The sequence below is a fragment of the Diabrotica virgifera genome, chromosome 7, assembly GCF_917563875.1.
Source record: "Diabrotica virgifera virgifera chromosome 7, PGI_DIABVI_V3a".
Taxonomy (NCBI): Eukaryota; Metazoa; Arthropoda; class Insecta; order Coleoptera; family Chrysomelidae; genus Diabrotica; species Diabrotica virgifera.
The window spans coordinates 247,685,814-247,710,569 of record NC_065449.1 but is presented as its reverse complement, the minus strand read 5'-3'; the positions used below and the strand labels follow the sequence as shown (position 1 = coordinate 247,710,569).

Genomic DNA, 24,756 nt, shown 5'->3' with positions numbered 1-24,756 from the left:
GATCCTGATGGATCTGTGAAAAGACGTTCCAGAATCGCATGCCTTTGCTAATAATAACCATGTCGTCCTACGCTTTTCACTTGAATGCAGATATAGACCGAATGTTGTGTGTTTACACTGAGAAACACATATATTATATCGAAGTGTATCTGACGTTTCTATAGATGAAAAATTGCATTCGCATCACATTTGTAAATATAAATAGAAATATTGATATGATCGATACATGTATTGTGTGCAATATCTTGTCTAACCACAATAGCGCAGTAAATGAACGGGAAATTCGGCGATACCGTGTAATTTTCAGGGGCAACTCCGAATTTCATGAAAATGTGGGTTCTACTTACCCTCCGCAAGTTGAATTTGTCCCGTTGGTTGCTTTTACTTGGGGGGTGACAGTCACTCCTTCTCGGGGTTGAAAAAACATACGTTCAACATAAGACCGGAAATGGATAAATTTACTGATTTTAAGCAACTTTTGTTCTATAAAGTTTTTTACGGAAGTCAATACTTTTCGAGTTATTTGACATTAAAAATGTTGATTTTTCGACAAAAAACTACGTTTTCAGACGGTTTTTCGCAAATAACTCAAAAAGTAAATATTTTATTGAAAAAAATATCCTTAGCAAAAGTGTAGCTTATAAAAAACCCAAAAAAATGGTGTATCAGTAAAGTCTATCAATCATATAAAAACAAAGTTGTAGCTCATGAAAAATACGTTCTTATTCGTCTAATTCCAAATCGAATATTTCAAGGTGAAATCACCGAAAAATTAAGCAATTTTCGAGAAAAACCCATTTAAACTTTTTTAAAGTGTTTATAAAAAGCTTTGTTTTAATTGGTAACAAAAGTTTTAGCATTAAAAATAAGCGAGTTACGCTCAAAATAAAGGCCCTCTTTTTTTTTTGTAAAAAATCATGAAAATCTCGCCGTGTTTAGCTCCCCAAATGAAATTAATCGCTACCGCTTTACAAACAATTTACTCACCTACCTATTTTTTATATGATCTATCAGTCTCATCGGTTTAAAGTGTTTATTTTTGAAAGGGTTATAATTGAGAAAGCTTGAATGGGTCACTAATCACGAGTGTATGCAAATTTTGAATAGCCATATCTTAACCAATTTTTGTCCTACGTAGAAACAAAATAAACTAGCATATTTATAACAGCAAAACCTACATTTTTTTGCTCTTTAAGATTTTTCTTATCACTAATACTTTTTAAGTTATTTTGAAAAAAATAAAAATTTTCAAACATTTTTTGAAAAATTTTTTTTACTATAAAACCAAATGTTTTCAAAAATAAGCACTTCAAACCAATCAAACTTACAGATCATATAAGCAATACACATATAGTTAAAATATATGGTAAAGCCAAACGATTAATTTCATTTAGGGTGCTAAATAGAGGGAGGTTTTCACGATTTTTTTTATCAAAAAAAAGGGACCAACTTTTTTTTTCAGTGTAACTCGTTTATTTTTGATGCTGTAAACTTTTGTAAAAAACAAATAATAACCTTTTTTTCGATACTTTAAAAATGTTAATAAGTTTTTCCCGAAAAACGCTTCTTTCTTCGGTGATATCGCGTTGAATTATTCGATTTGGAATTAGACGAATAAGAACGTATTTTTCATGAGCTACAACTTTGCTTCTACTCAATTTGTAGACTTTACTGGTACACCATTATTTTTGTTTTTTTATAGGCTACACTTTTGCTAAAAATATTTTTTTCGATAAAATATTTACTTTTTGAGTTATTTGGGAAAAACGGTCTGAAAACGTAGTTTTTTTGTCGAAAAATCAACATTTTAAATCGCGAATCACTCGAAAAGTATTGACTTACGTAAAAAACTTTATAGAACAAAAGGTGCTTAAAACAAGTCAATTTATCCATTACCGGCCTTATTTTAAACACGCGTTTTTCACCCCCCGAGAAGGGGTAAATGTCACCCCCCAAGTAAAAGCAACCAACGGCACAAATTCAACTTTGAAGTGGAGGGTAAATATAACCTAAATCCAAATTTTCATGCAATTCAGAGTTGCCCCTGGAAATTACACTCCAAAACGGTCATTTATTGGGCTACAAACGAACATGACAATTTTGTACATACACCTCGGGAAACGAAGCATTTAAAAGTTGGAAAACTACTGGACGCTATTTTTCAACTGGAATATCTGGAGTATGTGAATAGGAAAGGCGTTTTTTATTTACATTTTAGCAAAAAAGCGACATTTTTCATTCATTACCATATTAAGAAAAAACTACGCATTGTAGATGAAAACGTTCAACATACGACTGTCTTGAAAATACTTTCTCTTTAAAATGCGATATACTTTGTTCTCCAGGACCGATAAAATCAAATCATCTACATATATCCTTTAATGAAAAGTATGTGAAAATGGAAGGTACGTACAAAATAACTGATGTTTTAAACACCTTTAAGGACCAATGTGAACACCTAAAGTTTACGGTTGAAAGGGAGGCTGACAATATGATTTCTTTTTTGGAAATGCTCATTCATCGTGACAGTGATGGCATTCTGAAGACTGAGTGGTATCGCAAGTCTTGTTTTAGTAACAGTTTTCATAAATTTTCATTCTCAACATCCATCTAAGATGAAAAAACTTGGTTTTGGCCTTAAAAATTAGAGTTACTAATTTGTCGTACCTGGAGTTCAGGGACAAGGGAACTAAAAAAGCTGAGATCCATATTACTGGAAAATTCCTATCCCATAGAGGGCTTTTAACTAAGCTTATTTTTGGTTCCCCTGTTCAATCTTCGGACAGACGAAATTGTACAGACAGACGGACCTCATAATAATGAGGTCCGACAATAATGAGGTCCGACAACTGACAGGCAACACATCAGAAGTACCACCTAAAATAATTTTTGGTTCGTTGCCCTACCTTCCTGTCCTGACACCTAAGTTAATTAACATCTTCAAAAATGTGGATGGTTTAAAAATTACAAGGAATGTGAAAACGGTATCTAAGTTATACACAAAAACCAAGGATCCCTTCACTACACAGGAATCTTCGAATGTTGTATATTCTATACCTTGTTTCAGTTGTAACAACGTGTATATAGGGAAAACCTCTCGTAATTTCCACAGTAGGGGCTGTCTCTCAACGTAGTGACATAAAAGTTAATAAAACAAATGCTTGTGCACTAACAGAACATGCTATAACATTGAAACAGGAGTTCAATTTAGAGGGTTCCTGTATTTTGGCAAAAGAAACAAACCACAGTAAACGTATTTTCTTGGAAATGTGTTACATAAAATCTAGCAATTCTGGTATAAATAAAAAATTAGACATAAATAAACTTAGTACCTCATATAGCTATCTGCTTGTACAATACTAAAGATAAAAATAAAAATAATCGTTTGTTTTACAAAATACACATGGATGTATATGTTGCATACTCTTAAGACAGTTATGAATTTAAAAACACCTTTTATGGGCCTCTGGAGTTCAAAAAGAACCACACTAATAAGAACACCTAATTACTTTTTAGTTTGATTGTTTCTTCTTTCTGTTCTCTATGTGTTAGCGTTTGACTTACATTGCCAATAGACAGACATGGCAAAGTAATTATTGTGCTCACTCCAGCTATTTAACTAAAATTTTAAAAATGTATTTTGCTGTCTCTAGTAGTGCTACGGCTACAACGTATGTGGTACATCCTGTATCTCTTCTGAAATCGTTCCGTCATAATTCGTATTTAAAAATAAATCAAGTGTGAAATATCTGCTCTTCTCCCATAAACGATATTTACCGAGTTTGAAATTAATTGTGAAAGCTGTAGGTCATTGGGGAAATCAACAAAAGAAAGCGCCTCGGGGCGCGAGAAAAAGTGAAGGGAAATTATCGAGAGAAGGTTTTATTTGAACGGGGAAAAAGTTTCTTGTTCTTTTTTTAGGGTGATAAAGGTTTCCGGTTGTGAAAGACGTGAAGTTAATTAGCGCCGTTATTGATGTTGTAATTTTTTATTCGAGATTGAGAAAAGGCGCAACTTTTACCGAACGCGAAGAAAGTTTTGAAGCCGTTGTTACTATTAGAATTTCGTTCGTTATTTTGACTTTTGTTTGGAAGTTTGCTACAGTACTTTTAAACAAATTAGAAAATTTGTATACAAATATTACAAACCAGAAATCATTACTTTGTATGTAAATGGTACAGAAACTATCTCCGTGACGGGTATTTACTCAAAAAAAATAACAAACATTACTAGACTACAATAATGACAAGCACTGTATTTGACACAAAGTTTTGTTATTAAAACACACAACAATACTAGTTTGAGAAAGGAACAAGAAGAAAGGCGACCCGAACGGAGGCAGTGTACCCAGGAGTAAGCAGGAAAACAAGGTAAAGTGAGAAGGGGCCACAGTATAAAGAGGGACAGTAAAACCTCTTCCATGTCGGCACTTTGATCTCAAGAAGTAATACCGGCAGTACGCAATTGGTAATTCACCAATGGTGGATGCGGGTTTTCCCTGTTAAAACCCGTACGTTTCTATGCGACTAGCAATGCGAGAGTGGGGCAAAAGCGACTGGGAACATTGCGTTGTCGCCATGCGCGACTAAAGATTTTACTTCCAATTTTTCAGAGAGTGGATCTACTGTCCCTCTTTATACGGTGACGGGGCCATATTGAACATGAATACGGAGGAAGAGAAGGATTATGCAAAAACCATTAATTGATGGTTTCTGGCAAAGTCAAGTCAGTTACAATATCTGGGACACGCAATGAGGGGACAGCGATATGAAATGCTAAGACTGACAATACAGGAAAAGATAAGAGGCGGAAGAAGTATAGGAAGAAGGAGAGTGTCATGGTTGAAGAATTTAAGGGACTGGTTTAAATGCTATAAGGCTCCTCAGAGCAGCGGTCGATAGAGTAAAGATAGTGATGATGATATCCAACCTCTGATTAGGGTTGTCACTTAAAGAAGAAGAAGAAGGCAAAGTCAAGCCTTCTGGTCATCGTCTTCTTTCTACTGGTTGGTTGAATAGTTGTTTTATTAGAAAATTTTCGCCTGCTACTTTACGTTTTAACTTCCTCTGTCATCATCATCATCAATGTGAACCGCCGTAGCTCAGCGGCATCATACTGGCCCCGTAAGCCAGAGCGCACGGCTTCGAGCCCCGGAAACTACAATCCGTTTTCATTTCTAAAAATGATACGAGCCGTTTCACCGTGCCTCGGAAAACACGTTAAGCCGTGCGTCGGTCCAAATGGGTTAGTGTACATCGACACTATAGTGGAAGTCACATTCAGACAGCAGTGTACGGATGTAGGATAACAGTGTTGCTAATTCTACTGCCATTCTCATTGTGAATTTTGCTACTTTTTTAAAATAAGCAGAGTCAAACTCAAACAAAGTTCACAAAAGTGTAGTATTTTTCTATTTTACATTCATAAATATTTCCCAACTTTTCCCTTTGTCTCCCTCTCACTTTCTCCAGATCTTCTCTGACATTCATCTTTCCACCTTTTTCTTGGCCGTCCTACAGACCTTCTCCCATCTGATCTTATATATAAATTGGGGTTCAAAACGTTGTCCGACGTTGTCTGATGCCTTATCTTCTATCATTGCGGTTTTCATCTTCTAATCCTCGTACACTCACTGATCGTCTTAGTCCTTGTATCCATGTCGTTCTTGGCCTTCCTCTTTTCCTGTTTTCTGTAGGTATCCACTTCATAATTTTCTTTAGCAGTCTTTCCTCCCCCATTATCTGAACATGTCCGTACCACGTTAATTGTTTCTTCTCAATGCCTTCTACAACCGTTTCCTGTAAAGTCATTCTTCGCTTTACTTCCTCATTTCTAACCCGGTCCAATCTCGATGTTCTACTTGCTCTTCTTAAGGCATCCATCGCAGTAGCTTCTATTTTTCTTTTTTGGTGTTCCTTTATTCTCCATGTTTCGGATCCGTATACCAATGTGCTCTTAATCATGGTGTTGTATATTTTCATTTTTCTTTGTTTCCCTATCTCGGTACTCCACAAAACTCCGTTCAATGATTTAATTATCGTTCTTACTTTATTTATTCTGCTCTTAATTTCTGCATCGTCAGTACCTTCCTTGTAGAAATTAATTCCCAAATACATATATTTATTACAGCTAGTTATTTTCTGATTATTGTCCAATATCATATCAGTTGAATCATCATCTAGACATAAATATTGTGTTTTTTCTACATTCATCTGCAGTCCCCATTTTTCGTATTCTTCCTTCAATTTGCGAGTCATATATTCCAAATCTTCTTTATCGTTTGCACATATTATCTGATCGTCTACAAACTAAAGGGTGCACAGGCAGGTGTTGTCGTCGATTTGGATGTCCATTCCACTGCATTTTCTTTTCCATATTGTAAGTGCTTTGGCGACATAAATCTTTAACAGACTCGGTGATATGCAACATCCTTGTCGTAGACCTTTGTTGACTGTAAACAAATCTGTTATTTTGTTTCCTACTTTTACTGCAGATTTCATGTCACGGTATAAATTTTGGACAGTTTTTATGAGAGTAAAGTAATGTTGGAGTTTTGCAGTACTTCCCATAGTTTCGGTATCGGTATATTGTCATATGCTTTTTGCAAATCTATAAAAACTAGGTGTATTGGCCTATTCCGATCTAATTTTTTTTAGATGATTTGTTTTAACGAAAATACATTATCCGTACAGGACCTTCCAGCTCTAAACCCGCATTGTTCTTCTTCTTCGTATCCTGAGTATTCTTGTTCAATCAGTTCTCTTAAAATTTTTGTATATACTCAGCTTATTGTATTTGTTACTGATCCATCTGATCTTTCCCCAAATATATTGTTTATAAGGCGATTGTCGTTAATGCGTATGGCATGCCCTACCCATCTTAGTCTATTGGCCTTTTCACCTAACTAGATTTTTCCTTCCGAATACACTTTAACTCGTTATTATATCTGCGCCTCCATTCGTTTGTCACGCTGTCTCTGCAAGGGCCATACATTACTCGAAGGATTTTACGTTCCCACAGCAGCAACTTGTTTAATTTTCTTTTTGTTAGCGTCCATGTTTCTCTTCAATACTTGTTTTTTTAACTAGCTTGTTTTAACTTCTTCTGCACCTTTACGTCTTAATTCAACTGGATTTGTCACTCAATATACTATCACTTCTTGATAAAAACACACGGATATGATAAAAAAACAATATAACTACACGTGAGTCTAACTATGAAGATTTGTATTTTCTTTATTTATATTTAAGATAATTCAATTTATTGTCAAGGGAAAAATAGACAGTAAGCAAGGGGCCAGGCAGGAGAAGACACTCGTGGCTCCAAAATCTGCGGAAGTGTTCCAAGATCAGAATTGCCATGTTAATAGCCAACGTTCGCAACGGACAGGGCACTTGAAGAAGAAGATATTTAAGATGCCACCATAGTGTAATGAACACCAAAGTACTCGTTACTTACGAATACCGAAAGTAACGATTACTATACAGAGAGGCAAATCGTTACTTTGATTACTCTGATTACTTTGATTACTCTGGTTACTTTCGTTACTTCGTACTAATCGTATCAGAGCGAGTAATGACTATTATATCTACTTTGATTACTTTGATACTTCGTACCAATCGTATCAGAGCGAGTAACGACTATAGGGCTTTTCATTCACAGTCATTTGTTTCGATCTCCTGTCATATGTTGTATAATCTGTGTATAATATTAATATACACGAATTATACGACATATGACAGAAACTCGAAACAAATGACTGTGAATGAAAAGCCCTATTGTATCTACTTTGATTACTCTGATTACTTCGTACCAATTGTATCAGAGCGAGTAACGACCATTGTATCTACAACCAGTACACTTGATTACTTTCTACCAATCGTATCCCAGCGAGTAACGGATGGGACCGGTATTTTACGAGTGTTATCGAATATCGTTATCGGTATGAAGCGTTTTAAGGGTGTGAGGGTGAGGAGAAGATAGAAGATGAAACAGAGGGAGGTATAATGGTATACGTAAAATATATACGTAAAAAAATGTATGTCATTAACAAAGATCGAATGCGAAAACTCTATATTTTTATCTAGATCTACGCCATTTGCCGATGTAGATTAGATAGTAGATCTTGTTATATCGGAATACCTATACAAAATACCTACCTACTGAGAAATACGATTCTCGATATGATTACCGGTACTCAAATACAAAAGTAATCATAGTAATCAAAGTAACGAATACTGTAAATGATTACTTTATACAAAAGTAACGATTTGTAACGAATACTCCAAAGTAACTATAATCAACATCACAGCTCTAAACTCCACAGCCACAGCTATTATTACAATCAATCCCTATCTATTTTGACATTGTTCCCATTAACAAAAGTTTGATTGCGTTTCTAAGAACTAGGAAAATAATTTTAACGACTTTGAATCGAGCTAATTGATTCAAAAGAATACTTAATTGCACTAGAAGTTAGATAAAATGATAAAACTGGGATTGAGGAAGGCCATAACGTAGAACTTCACCGATAAGCCCCGTTTTATTACGGCCATAATGGAACTAAACAGACAAACCTTCGTCCGATATATTACAATCTTACGGTCCAATTTCCGTGGTAATGCTTCAATAAAAGAACTTCACGGAAAATTGCGGTATTTATTTTCATATAACTCGTACGTTTCATCGCTTAAAATTATCATTTATACAGTTTGTTAAAGTTCGTATTTTTATGATTAATTATTTATATGGGAAATAAGCCACAATTAAAATGAAAAAAATAATTTTATTAACGTTTCGACGCCCAAATCGGGTGCCGTTGTCAAAATACAAAATATTACTAAAATAAACAAAAGTGTTGTTGCTAAGCAAAAAAATTCTTCTAATAATTTATTTAATCTCACTCATTTATATTGGCAATTCAGACATATATTATACATTTTAAAGTAGAAGACTTTAAAATGATATTGCCAATATTTATGAGTTGCGTTCCTGGGACGACTTACTGAAAGATAGTTCATTCGATTACATGAAATCAACCCAACTCAAGAATATCCGTCATAAAAAATTATAGCATGTGATCTGTCTTTAAAAAGACAACCAAATGCAACGACAGTAAAATTCTCGCGTTAGAGACTTCATAGTAAATCACAAGGGAAAACCAGAAAAAACCTTGTGATACTATCCCGACATCGTAAGTATTTGGTAACATGTTTAAATTATAAATAATATTAATAATACTAGATATATAAGTAATACTAAAATATAAAATATGTACTAGCTCGATATTATTGACTTACTAATCTTGGTATTTTCTTTCTATTGACTTCCTCTTTCAGTATGGGTAACCACATCCTACTGCATTCTACCGAGGAATTTGCGACACAATTGGTTTCATTTAGCATAATTAGAGCCGCTTCTTTGATTTTTCTCTTTTTACTATCTGATTCTTTCAGGACTATACTTGAATCTCTCCACTGAACTCTATGTTCATTATCCTATGCGTGTTGACATATTTGAGATCTCTCAAATTTTCTATTTTTAATATAAGATTGATGTTCACTTATTCTAACGTCTAATGGTCTTGATGTCTCACCTAAATAAAATTGTTCGCATTCACAAGGTATTTTATAAATGCAATTCTTTGTTCTTTCTTGATCATTGTTAGGTTTAGTTTTAGATAGAATAGATCTCAATGTGTTTGTTGTTTTGAATGTTGTTGAAATGTTGAATTTATTTCCTATTGTTTTAAGTTTCTCGGATAGTCCTTTTATACATGGTATTGATATTTTCCTCGTATTATTTCTGGTGAATGTTGTAGGATCCCGTTCTAAGTTGTTCTGTTCCATTCGATCCAATCTTGACAATTCCTTATTTATAAACGATAAAGGATAATCATTTTTTAATAAAACAGATGTTAACAATTGTTTTTCTGCTAAAAAGGAATTTTCGTTAGAACAAGTAATGTTGGCTCTATCATATAACGATTTAATGATTCCCTTTTTAACGTTGATGTTGTGATTTGACTTGTAATTGAGATATAATATAATAGTATCACAAGGTTTTTTCCTGGTTTTCCCTTGTGATTTACTATGAAGTCTCTAACGCGAGAATTTTACTGTCGTTGCATTTGGTTGTCTTTTTAAAGACAGATCACATGCTATAATTTTTTATGACGGATATTCTTGAGTTGGGGTTGATTTCATGTAATCGAATGAACTATCTTTCAGTAAGTCGTCCCAGGAACGCAACTCATAAATATTGGCAATATCATTTTAAAGTCTTCTACTTTAAAATGTATAATATATGTCTGAATTGCCAATATAAATGAGTGAGATTAAATAAATTATTAGAAGAATTTTTTTGCTTAGCAACAACACTTTTGTTTATTTTAGTAATATTTTGTATTTTGACAACGGCACCCGATTTGGGCGTCGAAACGTTAATAAAATTATTTTTTTCATTTTAATTGTGGCTTATTTCCCATATAAATAATTAATCATAAAAATGCCACAAGGAAATAGCTTCAGAACAACATTCGTATTTTTATTTCTGCAGATCGATTTCCCCTGTTGACTTTGATTATTTATTTATTTTATTTATTTATCTATTACGGAAAAAACCCCATTAACCATGATTAGTTAACTAAGTACATTATCTACCTTGACCAAGTACTCTATCAGAAAGATGAAGTTTTCGATCCTAATAGCATTATTAATAATATTTAGAAAATATTAAAATATTACTAAAAGATTTTTAAATCGAAAACTTATTGGTCCATTTCCTTGGTAACACCTCCAAGGCTTCTAAAATTTGCAAGCCAAATGGATGCTGAAGCGAAGAAGACAAGAGGGAATTCAAAAAACTTACAATTCACGACCCCGTCTGTTCAGCTGGTAAATTCCAACAGAAAATGGACCTAGTTACTCGAAGGAGTAAAGACCAATATAAAAATAAAATAAAAATTTTATTTTTAATTCAGTTGCAATGCGAAGGCAAAACAATCTTACTTTTCAATTAGAATACGGAGCGCAGTCCAGTCCCTTGAATCGCGATTTTCGGCTCTTATTGGAGCCTCATCGGAAAGAACGTAGGCTTGTTCTCCATATCCCAATTGATCCAGCATCCATTTGGCTTGCAAATTTTAGAAGCCTTGGAGGTGTTACCAAGGAAATGGACCAATAAGTTTTCGATTTAAAAATCTTTTAGTAATATTTTAATATTTTCTAAATATTATTAATAATGCTATTAGGATCGAAAACTTCATCTTTTAATTGCCAGATGACGCTAGTCACCTAATATTTTCACTTCAGTTGCAATGGGTGGGAAAACCTCTCAGTACGGATCAATTGGGATATGGAGAACAAGCTTACGTTCTTTCCGATGAGGCGCCAATAAGAGCCGAAAATCGCGATTCAAGGGACTGGACTGCGCTCCGTATTCTAATTGAAAAGTAAGATTGTTTTGCCTTCGCATTGCAACTGAATTAAAAATAAAATTTTTATTTTATTTTTACTTTATCAGACTAATCTATTAACTTGTAAAAAGCGATTCTGGTAATATATTTGTTGTTTTTTTGTTCAAAGACTTTATATATAAATTATTCTCAACGTTAGATAAAGGTTTTTGTATTATTGTTACGTCCATACTTTAATAATGTAGATCTTAATGTTTTAGAATTAAATTTATATATGATACTCTGTTTTATTTTACTTAGTTCTTATCTTGTATGTAGTAGTACACAAACTCAATTTGAAGGGGAGAAACTAGCGTGTTCTGAACTGAACGTACATATCTAGATTCCCTTTCCGATGACCTCATATGTTACATAGAGATCATCGTAAGTATAGAAAGCAACAACTACATCATAACATTTGTTTCAGGTGGTCACAGGGTCTTCTATTTCACCAAGGTGCCGTCGACTGTGCTCGAGCCGCTCTTCTTCTACCACTAGGCGTCTCAATACTCCACTGCCAACCGGTCCAAAAATGTTCCTTAGTAGAAACAGCTTTCCTTCTTTTAGTAACGGTAGCCACAGTCAATATGTTAACAACAGTGCTCAACGATTCCCCGATTTTTCCCGATGACGACGAAGCAGCAGGAGAGGTAGCGTCGGCGGCTATTTCTGATGCGCCGCTTTTGATGGACTCGCCACAGTGTGTGCTCTTTGGAACCTTCATGATTTGGTTCGCGTCGATTACGATCAATCTGGGACCGACGTTTTTGTCAGGTACGTATGATTACTCATTATCATCATCATCATCCTCCTCATCATCATTCCTCAACCTCTTGCCTCCATTGCTGGATATAGATCTCCTCCACATTCCTCCATTGTTCTCTATCTTGTGCCTTCTGTATAAAATTTCCCACTGATGGATGGAAGTCATCCATGCATTCTTTTTGTGGTCTTCTTCTTAGCCTTCTATCGTCCACGTTTGGACATAGGCCTCTCCCAACTCCTTCCATCGGTCTCTATCCTGAGCAACATATTTCCAATTCGTTCCGGCTACTCTTTTAATATCATCAACCCATCTCATCTGTGGTCTTCCTCTCGGTCGTTTGCGTTGGTAAGGTCTCCAATGTTGTATCGTGGCATTCCAACGTTGGTCTTTTTGTCTAACAGTGTGGCCTGCAAAGCTCCATTTAAGTTTGGCAACGTTTGTTGTTATGTCCTCGACTTTTGTTTTTGATCTTACCCAGTCGCTCCTCTTTTTATCTGACAGTCGTATACCTAGCATTGCTCTTTCCATAGCTCTTTCTGTTGTAGCTAGTTTATTCATATTTGCCTTGGTTAGGGTCCAGGTTTGACACCCATATGTCATGATAGGAAGGATGCACTGGTTGAACACTTTGGTCCTCAAATATTGATGTATTTTGCGGTTCTTAAGTATCCAACCAAGTTTTCCAAATCCTGCCCATGCTAGTCTTGCTCTCCTATTAATTTCCGCACTTTGGTTTTCTTTGTCAAGTTTCAGGATTTGGCCTAGGTAGATATATTCCTGGACTTTTTCTATCTCACTGCCATTTATAGTTATGCGTCTGGGGTCATCTGTGTTTGTCATTATTTTTGTTTTCTTCATGTTCATTTTTAGACCGACGTATTGGGAGCTGCCTGCGAGTTCCTCTATCATAATTTGCAGTTCCTCGAATGAGCTCGCTATAATCACAATGTCGTCAGCGAATCTGAGGTGATTTAGCTTCTTGCCATTAACGTTAATGCCATAGGTTGACCAATTTGTCGTTTTAAAGACGTCTTCTAGTGCTAGGTTGAAAAGCTTTGGCGATATTACGTCTCCTTGTCTCACGCCTCTCTTAATAGGGATGGGATTTGTATTTTCGTCTAGTTGTACTATCATAGTTGCATTTTCATATATATTATGTATTAGTTGTCTATATCTCGAATCTATTCTACAATTATTAATAGCTTGTTCTATGGCCCACATCTCGATACTATCAAACGCCTTTTCATAGTCTACGAAGGCAAGAAATACAGGTAGTTGGTATTCATTTGCCTTCTCTATCAATGTTCTCATTGTCAGCAGATGGTCTGATGTACTATATCCTTTGCGGAAGCCAGCCTGTTCCACTGGTTGGTAATTGTCCATTTTGTAGGTCAACCGGTTGTTAATAATTCTCATGAATAGTTTGTATACTTGACTGAGCAACGATATCGGTCTGTAATTATGTAGGTCACATTTGTCCCCTTTTTTGTGTAAAAGTATTACTAGACTTTCGTTCCAGTCTTTAGGGATCTTGCTATTATGGAGACATTTATTAAATAGCTCTGTTAGTATAGGGATTGTTACTGTCTTGCTTGTTTTCAAGAGCTCGGCAATTATACCGTCCTGTCCTGGAGCTTTATTATTTTTTAGTTCTTTTAAAGCTCTTTCTATTTCGAATCCCTTTATATTTGGTAGTACTTCTGATCCCACGTTTTTTATTTTTCTTTTGACGTTCTCCTTTGTTGATTCATTAGGCTGGCTTTGCGAGCTGTACAAGCTTTTGTAGAAGTCTTCGACTATTTTTGTTATTTTATATTTGTCCTTCTCTTCCTTACTATTGGCGTCTTTAATTTTAATGATTTTTTGAACACCCAATGCGGGTCTTAGACATTTTAAGCCTCTGTTGTTTTCAATGACTCGCTCTATTAAGTTCTCGTTCCATTTTTGTAAGTCGCGTTTTAGTTCTTTTCTAATTGTTTTATTAAGTTCTATGTATTCTTGAGTATGGCGTTTGTTTTGCGTTAGTAGTTGTCGTCTTTCCGTCATCAGTTGTTTAGTTTCGTTGCTTATTTTGTCTTCTTTAGTACTTGTTTTCTTTGCGACCTGTAGTCCGGCTTCGAGAAGGTTCTTATTGATGTTTTTGTTAATTTCGTCAATTTCATCTTGATTATGTGAAGGATCATATTTGAACTTATCCGCTAAGACCTCTCGGAATTGCTCTTTATTTGTTTTTACTTTAAAGGCATCTATTCGCGTTGTTTTTTTAAATATTCTTTTCCTCTCTTCTTTCATGTTAATATTTATTTTTGCTCTAACTATACGATGGTCACTACCCGTTGTTACGTTGTTTATTGTTGTTACGTCTTCGAATATTCTTTTGTTGTTTGAGAGAAAATAGTCTATTTCATTTTTGGTGGTTCCGTTAGGTGCAACCCATGTCCATTTTCTGTTAGGTTTCTTTTTGTAGAAGGTATTCATAATATACATGTTTTCTTGTTCCAGAAATTCCATAAGTTTTTCTCCCCTTGTGTTTCTTGTGCCGAATCCAAAATTTCCAATCTTGCTTTCAGAGTCTTCAATCTTTAAGATTTTTGTGGTCTACCTCGGTATATTTTATCTTCACTAGGTCTCCATTCTATGAGTCTTTTGGTACACCTATTATCATTTAAACGTGCTACATGTTCAGCCCATCTCCATTTGGCTTGTGCAATTTTTTCTATGACCTCTGTCACTTTAGTCCTTTCTCTCACTATCCTATTTGGTACCATATCTCTTCTTGTTACTCCAAAAAAAGCTTTTTCCATTTTTCTTTGTGTTATTCTCAATTTATTTGCAGAATGTTTAGTCAAAGGTATGGTTTTGGAACCATATGTCATTACCGGCAGTATGCATTGGTTGTAAACTTTTTCCTTCAAGCAAATCGGTAGCGCTCCTTTTAGAATATGTCGCATCTTGCCAAATGCTGCCCATCCCAAGCCTATACGACGCTGGATCTCACATGTTTGATTGTCTTTTCCTATTCTAATTTCATGCCCTAAATAGATGTAGCTAAAAACCTGATGTACTTCATGCCCACCTACTCTCATAGCATCACTTGGAACTAAATTGGTCATACATTTTGTTTTTTGAAAGTTTATGTTCAGGCCTACTTGTTCTATTGCCTCATTTTGGGCAATGGAAGTTCTTCCATTATTTTGTGACCTTCATTTAAACTCTCGGCTATAATGATAACGTCATCTGCAAAGCGCAAGTAGCTCAAATATTCACCATCAATAATTATCCCCCTTTTAGCCCAATCCAGTTTTTTAAATGCATATTCCAGAGCTGCAGTAAATAGTTGTGGGAAGGCGGTGTCGATCTGTCTAATTCCTTCTTCTACCTCTTTGTCTGCAGAGGAAGTATAAACTAGGATGATGTTTGTAATGATGGGGTTGCTTGTACTTGTGGTAACTTCACTCTCTTTTTGATATTGGTGTAAAGTTAGTAACGCATTTGCCAACCTTGGGTGATACGATGACTTCAACTCCATATTAATGTGATCCACCACTTTTTCCCGAGTTGCAAGTAAAAGGGCAGCAACAGTTCGAGCGCACAAAAATAAAATTTCCCCAGATCTACTGAAAAACTGGACGTTTCACAACATCTGGCAACAGCGCCTCCCATAAGAGCCTGTGTGTTAGAGTGAGATAGAAAATCAATTTTTCCCCAGATTCTGGGGAAATTTTAAAAAAATTTTAAGGTTCATTCTGCTCATTTTTGACGCTTTTTATGGTGGAGGCCGACGACTTGTCGGATCGTATCATTGGAAAGGGGAAGAAAAATGGGGATGAACATAGTATGTGTTGTATGCATCGGAGCAGGCCAGAAAGGCATTACGTCATATCTTTGTTTCTATTGGTCGGAGCGGGGTGTTAGGTGGCTCGTTGGAAAGGGGAGGGGATATTAAATATTCTCGCATGAAAAACAAACGCAAAAACATTGCCAAAACGGCACTATATCGTATCATCGTTTCTACTATATCGATCATCGTGTATGAGGTCTTGGTGGAAAGCGGAAGGCTGAAGGAATATGTTAACATGAAAATCAAATGCAAAGACATTGCCAAAACGGCACTATATCATATCTTCGTTTCTATTGGTCCAATTCGTGTGAATATGGTCTCGTTGGGAAAAAGAGGGGATATTGAATATGTTAACATAAAAACAAAGATGTCAGCAATGACAAAACAGCACTATATCATATCTTCGTTGCTATTGATTTTAGCGCAACAGACATCGAAGGGAAGGAGAAACATGGCAACACTGCCAAAACGGTGATATATTTGTTGCTATTGGAGATATTGTGACCTGTCAACTTAATGGGGATTCCACGTTTATTACAGTTCTTCGCCTAATCATGCCACCTGTTGGCTGCAACATGTAACTATGCCCAAGCCCTCTAGAAGAACGTATACCATTCTTACAGTATGACCAAACCATCAAACATCCGATCACAGTTGATAATCTCGTCATACAAATCGCCACCTGTCGGCTGCAACACGTAACTATGCCCAAGCCATCTAGAAGAACGTATACCATACTTACAGTATGACCAGCAAACATCCTCGATCTCCCTCCTATCATACATTCCTACAATGAACATATACCATTCTTACGCTGTGGCCAAACCAGCAAACATCTCACGTACAAGTCTTTTCTACGGAAAGTTGGGTAGTATCATGAAAATCACCAAACAAAAAAAATGGTATTGCGATTCGCATACTGTATTTTATCTACGGCAAGGAGGGTAATACTATGTAGGTTGGCATTGTACTTCCGGTCTCAGGTAAAAAAATGGAAATATATGTTTAGAAAAATCACATAACAATATAGCATAACACAAACAACTGTTTGATATGCTGATATGATGTATATGTTGTCATAGAAAAGCCATTTTTACATAGTGTAATAAGCAGTGTTGTTAAAATAAAAATACATATATACACTATATTTTATCTATGACAATAAATTAATTTAGAGTGTATAGCTACATAGACTGTCGGAAAAAAAAATGTTAGCAGGTCAGTTAAGTATTGGTTAAATGTAATAAATATGTGTAAACGTTAATAAAGTAATGATAATAAGTTAGTGAATGTATGTAAAGCGATGTATAAAAATGATTACAAGCATGCGATGAAAGGAACGTAACCAATTCGGTTCGAACATAAATTTGTTGAAACAACAAAAATATGTTCTTAACAGCAGTCACCAACGTGAAGGTACGGTTATACGACTACCAGGAGAGGTTATGTTAGTATAGGACAAACAGTTAGTATGAATGATTTCTTTTACAGTCATTATGTAAGCATGCAATGAAAGGAACGTAACCAATTCGGTTCGAACATAAATTTGTTGAAACAACAAAATATGTTCTTAACAGCAGTCACCAACGTGAAGGTACGGTTAAATGACCACCAGGAGAGGTTATGTTAGTATAGGAAAAACAGTTAGTATGAATGAATTATTTTACATTATATGATAACATATTTATTAATTACAATATACTTTACTTACTTACTAAGATTTGCTCAATATTTAACTTGGTTTAGTAGACATCTTTTTTATTGATCTGATGGACATCTTTTGTTTATTCTTATTAATGTTAAAACATCGATACTTTGGTGCTCATTCATTAGTTACTATGTTCTATAGTATTCAGAATGAATTATCGAGGGTAAATTTGTTCGATAACTCTAGGTTATCTAATTTTAAAACTAGGGATTTTCCGACTCCTGTTTTGTGACAGGCTATCGAAGACTTAAAACTAAATCGAGTAAAGAAGACCATTAAGTTATCGATTGTCTTAACTTGAAGGCTACATGAGCAACAGCTCTAGAATTAACCAGAACGGCTCATTATTTTGACATTTATTTTGGTCCATATCAGATATCTTTTTAGTGGTCATAACTAAACATCTTTTTTTATATGTGCTAATCTTAATAATTTTACTTAATTTAGAGATAATACATGCAAAACTAAGATCTAGTAGAATTATCATATTATATAAAAACGATGAATGTGAGAAAGGTTTAGAAAAGGAATATAATAAAAGAGTCTGCTTCAAATATATTTAGCATTATGTTAGCTGTAATAATAAAGTTTTATAAATGACTATATACAATCAACTAAATATGCTAATCTTAATTATATAAAAATGATGTGTGATATTAAAGGGTGATATGAGAAATATAATAAAAAAATTGTCTGGTTCAGATGTATCATTATTGTAGTTGTAATAAATAAAGTTTAAAAAATGACTATATTCAATTAGCATCAATCTTAAAGTCAATCAGATCATCAAGGATAAATGTTAAAATATGCCTGGCTTATTGTAATCTTGCTTTGTGGTATATCTAATCAATATCTATCTCAAGATTTTCAATTAAATAGTGCCCCCACGGAAGTGTATCATAAGACTCTGGAAGGTGATATCTTTTATCATCATGTGGGCTGAGCGCAATCTTGCTTTGAGTTATAGAATAAACTTGGTGTTTATCAGAGCGTATAAGATTTTGCGAGGCGATCTTTGTTGTAGAAGTATCTAAACACTCTACGTAGTCCTCAAAAGTAATTTTACTATTTACCACAGACTTCTTTACCCCCTTCGCCTTCTTCGTTACACCATAATTTCGTATAATATTATCAATTTCGTCATCCTCATATTCCTGATCTATCAACTTCATTCTCAGTTGTTTTATATCATTATCTGTGATAGCTACTTTTGTAGTGTATAATTTCGATCGAAGACCTATGTAGTCGGTCATAATGCGGCCATTATTCTCATCCTTCATCATACCCAACACCTTCTTGTTAACCTGGGGGATGCCATAAATATTATCTTTAGGATAGTCAGACGTGTCAAAGTGCTGATGGCAGTCTGTTTTCATAGCCTCATAGGGATCTTTTTCCCGAATCTCTACGATCACACTATCAGTATCTGTATAGCAAGTCGTAAAGTTCTCACCAAACCTTCTACCTAAATACCCAAAGTGAAAATCGTAGATCGTAGTTTTTGCCAAATCCAGTATACTCATGCCCGCATATATTGGTTTATCTAGCCATATTACCGCTCTATGCATCTCGACAGCTACCAAGTTTTCATTAAAAATAGTAGCATTCTTAAACAGGGGACTGCTTATTCTGGCATCAGCTCCGTAACGACCCTCCCATTCAGTAAGCAATTTAATATCAACGCGCTTGCGCACATTCTCCATGGTCTTGCCGAACACAGCGTTGTTCATGAGCTTAAAAAGATTTTTCTCAAATTCATTTTTCGCTGCCTTCCGGAGATTGGTATTCAAGTCAATGTAGCTCTTTAGCCAAGGAGACTGCTTAAATTTCAGGACTCGGTGAATCTTTTTCAATATCAATCCGTGAGCTAGCGCTTGTTTTAAGGTCCTGTAATGAATCACATATCTCTCTTTATCATGAAGTGTAGCCATTAATTTGGTTTGCTCTCGCGGACGTTTTGGAGAAAGCATAGTTTTAGGGTTCAATGATTGGGGGCAAAACGGAAGATCTTTATGACGATCATGGATATGTTGGGGGTACTCCAGATCAACCTCGAGAAAGTACCCTTCAGAAGAATCGTCAGGTATGGACAGAACATCGATGTTGGCATCGACCCACTCAAACCCTCCATACGGAAGGAATTGCGACATCGCCCAGCCGTATTGATTATTGACATCGAAATACATTAGATAGGAGTCGGGCTTCGATGGATCGTAAGATTCCATATACTTGTTATTAGCGTGGACGCGGCGTTTCGAGCATACTTGACTCAAACCACCACGAATACCACGCTCCACAAACAAAAACATATCTGGATCTGTTAAAAGCTCTAGTTCCTGTTTTGTATGCTTAAACATTGCATCCCACGTGAAGCCGGGAAGAGTAAAGTAATGAGCTGGGTCAAGATTATATGTTTTGAGACAACTGGATCGAAATTGCTCAAACACGTCTGCAAGAAGAAGAATGTCCGTTTTCATATATAAATCGATATAATCACCGAGAGTGGAGCAGGAGAATGAAGACCACACGTCTTGAGCTCTACGATAATGTCGACGTGGACATGGTTTATCCTCAAGTTTATTGTAAAATGCTTCCTGTGGTGGTAGACATGTTTCATTGAATTTTTGGAATGAATCGATATAATCATATGGCATGATGCCTTTCTTAGTTAGAAGATTGAAATTCTCCTCAGACAGTGATAAAAATTGAGAGCGGAGATTAGGATATTCTGTCAAATACGAAGAGAGCTTATCGAGAGAAGAAGCCATAAATCTAAAACTGTCGATAAAACGGAATTTAATTCGAGCATCATCGATATGTTTCGTAAATGATATATATTTTTCCTTCGTAATAGGAAGAAGATCTACGGGGCCTTTGATGTGTGTGGCAATATCATTAACAATGAAGTGGGCGTCATAACCGCTAAGGTTGTGAAATATTACTGGAATGGTGTGGGTGTCTTGATAATTAATGTTACACCCTTCGTGACTCGCACCTCGATAATTGTGTTCAGGAATCATGTGATCATGGTCTCGGACTTTCTTATCACTGGGGGAAAAGCGCTGCTCGCAGATATGGCAATGAGTGGCTACATGAAAATCACTTTCCTCCTGAGATGTCATATTTATATCATATGGGCACATAAACACTGTAGTTACATTCTCAGCAAGCTGATTAAGTTCATCTGCAAACCATTTCATGCAGTCCTTTCCTCGATAAGAGTTATAAAAAGAGAGAGTATCATCATATGAACATTTGAAGAAATACCCAACTGCTACAGGAATATGTTCTTGATGTTTCTTAGGATCTCCCGTACGTTTCAATGCACTTTCGAGATCTGCATATACGGCAAAGGGGGCTTTAATCTTATTCTTATAATTCTTAAATCTAAGCATTTTTCTACTCTCCTCAGGCATTTTAATGGCTGTTTCATTAATTCTCACACAATCTTCAGTGTGAGCTTCAAGCTGTTTTAATGATGAAAACGGCTGTAAGCACCTATTACAGATAAGATCTGATCGACCTTTGCAGCATGTTTTATGAATATTTAACTTTTTTTGCGATCGAAAGTAATGTAGGCAGGCGTCACAGAAATATTTTGTTCCATCTTCTCTGCTTAACTGCTTGGAAAGGAGGCGGGATAGATTTTTTATCCATACATAGTGGTATCTAATCGGACCTTGCTCGTCATATTTATCTTGAATCAAAAGCAGATTAACATGTTTATCCTTAGTGTTCTTTGTTAGTAAGGTTGGGAGGGTGACATAGTTATTCTTCTCCTTTTTCAAAATATATACGTTAATGGATATATTGTTTTGCTTTTCAAAGTTGGGAATTTGTTTGATGGTCATTGGAAACTGAATACCTTTTAATTTCAATACATCAGAATAGTGCGGATATTTGGATACTCTTTGAGGATCTTTGGTAGCAGGATATAATGCCGATATGACAGCCCATGCAAAGCATGCCTCGTCATCGTTCTTGACATTTACGCATGCTTCTTTTCTTTTAATCTGAGGAGGAAGTTCAACGAAGGAGGATCCGAGTTGTGGTGTAAATTTGTTGATGTTGACCCCCAGGTTAACAACAGCTTTTAGTGCCCAGCCACTATCACGCTCTTGGAATTCCTCCAATTTTGCAGTGATAGGTTCCATTACTTTCTCTTCAAACCATTCATCAAGATTGGTGTCTCGATATATGGCTGAGTTTGAAGTAGTAAAATATTTTGTATCGTTAAGCACTTTTTCTCCCTGAACGATTTCAAACTCTCCTCCGAATGCCGTGTTAACTTTCACTGCAGCGTCATTTTTTAGAGCATTTTGGATTCTCCGTTTAAATATGGCCTTACAATCATTAAGAAAACTGCCAGGGTCCTTGTGTTTAAGGTTTGAGATGACTCCCGTTCTAATTCTAGAGTTGAATGCTGATAAAGAGTCATCCCATTGTACCCTCTTGTAAGCAGTCTCCGGTCGAGTGTTAAGCCCCGCCCCCTTCTTCTGTTCAGCCTTCAGTTGCTTTCTCATTGTTATAATTTGCCTCATCTGGGCTTCCAAATGCTGCTTCTCCCCCATAGTCTTAGCATATCTCATCGAATCTCTTAATTTTTTAGATGCCTTATTACATTCAATCAGCCCTTTCTTAACATTATCTTCCTGATAATTATTTCTGACTAAGCCTAAGATGGATGTAATTACCTGTATAAGTTTAGTCAACATGTTAAATTAAAAATAAAAGATTCAAAATTTTCAAAAAATTGTCAATTTAGAACTAAAACTCGAAAATATTTATGAAATTAAAATTTTCAAAAAATCAGAATAAAAAATTTTCAAAAATATTAAAAATTTTCAAAATTCAAAAAATTTAAAATTTAAAAAAAATTGAAATTAAACCTCACCAGTGCACATATCTGAACGCTAGGAATATCTGAAACAGAATAAATAAAATACCTTAATGCAGAGTATAAGACACACAATGGTCGGACGGAAAACTGAATGGTATTATGTTATGCTCAAATGGCCCCTGCAAAGTGTAGATTTGTGCTTGTTTTTTCATAAGAAACAATGTAAAAGTGCTGCATTTAACATATTTGTCAAACTTGGTTACATTTTTCTATTCATGTACAATAAGTATAAATAGCAAATTTTAGATGAAAACATTTCAAACATATTGATTACCCCACCACTTTCAACACTAACACACTCGATAATTCTAAATAATACAAAGTTTTCATTCATCAAATAAAAATTGTTTAACAACTTAGCAAACCACAAATAACTGTTTGATATGCTGATATGATGTATATGTTAACATAGAAATAGCATTTAAAATAGTGTAATAAGCACTATTGCTGAAATAAAAAAATACTTACTTTATTTTATCTACGACCATAAATTAATTTAGAACATATCGCCGCATAGATAGATAATGCCAATGTAATTTTTCTGTGTACAAAATAAATATTTTTTAGAGTTATGGGTTTTTTATTTAAACGCCTTATTTATTGATCAAGTCTTATATTACATGATGATTCAAATTTTCTCTTAACAATTTTAAATATAATCTTTATAATTAAAATAAACACTGAAGCTAATATTATACAAGTCATTGCAAAAACATTATCTATTTCACTTTTCATGCTTTCTTTGTTCATCGTTGTTGGCGCCGGCGTCGATAACATCATTAATAGTAATTGGATGAATTCGCCTTGTTGGAGTTTCCCTAAATAAGTAATCCACAGCACTTGAATATTCTTGTCGCAGCTGCTGGCTAAATTCCTTAGGTGTCCAGTCTATGCTGCTTCCCAGTGATAGGTTCTCTATTTGTTTTATAACCTTATTTTTATCCTCATAAAATAAAACCTGACTTCTTAACTGTGTCAGTTTTTCTCCAAATTCTGCTAGTTTACGTCTATACTCATTCAAAGACATGATGTTACTACCTCACGTCGCGCTGTGAAAATAAAGCCTTGCGACTGAGCTCCCCGTGACAATAAGGCCTACGCGACATTTCACGAACCCACGTGACGTTTTGATGTGGCGTTTTTACGTGCTTTGACGTGACGTTTTACGTGACGTGCTTTGACGTGACGTTTTTACGTGGCGTGCTTTGACGTGACGTTTTTACGTGCTTTGACGTGACGTTTTACGTGACGTGCTTTGACGTGACGTTTTACGTGACGTGCTTTGACGTGACGTTTTACGTGACGTGCTTTGACGTGACGTTTTCACGTGACATTTCACAAGCCTACGTGACGTTTTGATGCGACGTTTTTACGTGACGCGTTGACGTGCTGTGTTCCTTTTCTTTGCAAGTCAGGTCGAGTGGTCTACGGCGTCGGCTTTAAGCACCGATGGGGTGCGAGGGTTCGAATCCCTCACCTGACACATTTTTATAGATGACCAGACACGTCACATTCTGTTAGGTACTGTCAGGTACGGACAAGAAGATTACGTGACGTGCTTTGACGTGACGTTTTCACGTGACATTTCACAAGCCTACGTGACGTTTTGATGTGACGTTTTACGTGACGCGTTGACGTGCTGTGTTCCTTTTAAGTTCTTTTAATAAAAAATTGCATTATGTTGTTGTTTTATTTAAATTCCAAAATTACCAGCCGCGCGCTTCATATCTACGAGATCCGCGAAAAACTTAAGGTACCGACCGCGCCTCTGGTTCGCGCAAAGCGAAAAATTAAGGTACCGATCGCACATCTGGTATCGCGCACCGCTGCGCCGCCTGTGTTCCTTTTAAGTTCTTTTAATAAAAAAATTGCATTATGTTGTTGTTTTATTTAAATTCCAAAATTACCGCGCGCTTCGTATCTACGAGATCCGCGAAAAAGGTACCGACCGCGCATCTGCTTCGCGTTCCGCGAAAAATTAAGGTACCGATCGCACATCTGGTATCGCGCACCGATCGATCAGCGCTAGAACGCCGTCACATCGGAACGCGCCCCATCGGACGTCGTCACATCGGAAAGCGCCCTT

At 35.6% G+C, this 24,756-nt stretch overlaps 2 protein-coding genes across 3 annotated transcripts in view; one reads left to right on the top strand and one right to left on the bottom strand.

The window, feature by feature from the left end:
* The window catches only part of LOC114325220 (midasin), a 700,017-nt gene that overhangs the window by 510,920 nt on the left and 164,341 nt on the right, over nucleotides 1–24,756 (bottom strand). The gene's annotated exons all lie outside the window — the stretch shown is intronic.
* LOC114343967 (uncharacterized) overlaps nucleotides 1–24,756 on the top strand; it is a 518,845-nt gene that overhangs the window by 417,684 nt on the left and 76,405 nt on the right. For both annotated transcript variants that reach the window (XM_050656604.1, XM_050656605.1), the window contains exon 4: nucleotides 11,883–12,229. In XM_050656604.1, the coding sequence (XP_050512561.1) occupies nucleotides 11,883–12,229 (347 nt within the window). The remainder of the gene's footprint in view (nucleotides 1–11,882; nucleotides 12,230–24,756) is intronic.